The sequence below is a fragment of the Trifolium pratense genome, linkage group LG6, assembly GCF_020283565.1.
Source record: "Trifolium pratense cultivar HEN17-A07 linkage group LG6, ARS_RC_1.1, whole genome shotgun sequence".
NCBI classification, from domain to species: Eukaryota; Viridiplantae; Streptophyta; class Magnoliopsida; order Fabales; family Fabaceae; genus Trifolium; species Trifolium pratense.
Window position 1 is genome coordinate 11,746,595 of NC_060064.1, and position 1,707 is coordinate 11,748,301.

Sequence of the window (1,707 nt, forward strand, 5' to 3'; positions counted from 1 at the left end):
GCATGAATTATGCAGACACATTGGACCAAAATCTTTTAAGATATGGTAGTCTTTGTTTTATTAATTAATAATAAAGAAAGCATAGTACTTTGTCTCTTGCATGAAGTAAATTTAAGTCTAATTTTATGGCTTATCCATTCATGTAACGCGATGTGAATAGTCATTTTGATTTTGGTTGTTAGGTCCAGGATTCCAGCTTGCATATTTTGTCACATTGGCCGTGACCGCAATCAAGGTTTGCATGTCTCCGCAATAGAAACAAAATCTTTTTTTTTGCTAAGTGAAGAGCATCTAGACATCAGGGGACAAAGAAGGCTTCACCCCCATCCTTTTCCTATAGCTCCTTATTAAGGCTGCATCGAACATATTTGACTGTGATTCTCTGCAATATCAAATATTGTAATGTAATTGCGATAAGGACCGCGAATTAAAGCCTTGCTTATAGGTCAAGATTTTCACACTAGTTTGTAAGGAAAAAACATAATTATATCTCTATGTTATTGTAATGGTTCAATCAGTCTTACATTCAACACACTTCGTCTCAAGTTTTCAATAATAGTAAGAAGAAAAGAAAAAAAAGGCTGCAATAATATTTAGAATCATTAATTAGACTTCATAAGTTTAACAGAACAATGAGCACAAAGGTGGAAGATCCCATAAAGCTTCATTGGATTCATGAACAGTTTCCATGTACTCATGGACTCCATTAATAGCATAAAGTGAAGCTGATATCTGTCTTTCAACTTTCATTCTTTCAAATTCTGAAAGTTCCAAGTTAGATGCATCATTCATGCCATTAGTCTTAGATATATCCAATAATTGAGCAAAAGGAAAATGATCAAAGACAGGTCCGAAACCCCACGAAATGTTGGATTTCGAACCTGACTCAAAATCTTCCTTGAAATTGCTCAAATCAGGTTTATAAACATCCTCAAAAAGTTCTGTTTTTTGAGTAGCTTCACTTGAAACAGCACTCTCCTTGTTATCATCATTGCTTGTAATTGTATTAGTATTACTAACGGTGCTAGCATTACTAGTATTGCTGTTACTTGCTGAAGAAGCAACATCATTTTCCTGTTTTTTGTCGCCTTTTCTGTTGTTAAGAAGATTTCTTATCCTAGAAGCAAGAGGAGAATCCAATGAAACATGAGTGATGAAGTTGGTTCGAGTGTTCGAACCTCGAAGTAGACACGCGGCTTCATCGTAAGCTCTAGCTGCTTCCTCAGCTGTCTCAAATGTTCCAAGCCACATTCTTATCTTCTGAGTTGTGTCTTTGATCTCAGCAACCCATCTACCTGATGGCCTTTGTCTAACACCAACAAATTTGTTTGTGTTATTGCTGTTTCTGTTTCTTCCTTTGAACTTTCCTCCTTTGTTTGTTACAGAAATTCCTGCTTTTTGATTCTGCATGTTTGGTTGCTGAAATTGAATTTCCATCACAAAGTTTTTTCAAGAAAAATAGTATTTGAGAGAAGAAGAAAATGCTTTAGCTATTACTTAATTTTTATGTTGTAGTTTGCAAGCTATGAGATTATATATATGTGTGTGTGTGTGTGAGAAAGTTGTTGAGCTTTTGAGCAAACAAGTTGGATTAATATATTATTACATGCATAATGTCTTGGAATTTGGAAGTTGTATAATAATTTTTTTTTTAATAATATTTTAAAAAATTTGGTATGATATTGACAATGTACCTTTGAAATTCAA

General features: G+C 33.9%; 1 protein-coding gene across 1 annotated transcript; it reads right to left on the bottom strand.

The window, feature by feature from the left end:
• Window positions 1-481: 481 nt before the first annotated feature.
• LOC123890094 (ethylene-responsive transcription factor ERN1) lies at window positions 482-1,500 on the bottom strand. Its single transcript, XM_045939636.1, has one exon. The coding sequence runs from the start codon at window positions 1,435-1,437 to the stop codon at window positions 622-624; it is 816 nt and encodes a 271-aa protein (XP_045795592.1). The 5' UTR covers window positions 1,438-1,500; the 3' UTR covers window positions 482-621.
• Window positions 1,501-1,707: the final 207 nt, after the last annotated feature.

Coding starts and splice junctions, on each gene's coding strand:
- LOC123890094 (XM_045939636.1), bottom strand. CDS start 1,437: ATGGAAATTCAATTTCAGCAACCAAACATGCAGAATCAAAAAGCAGGA.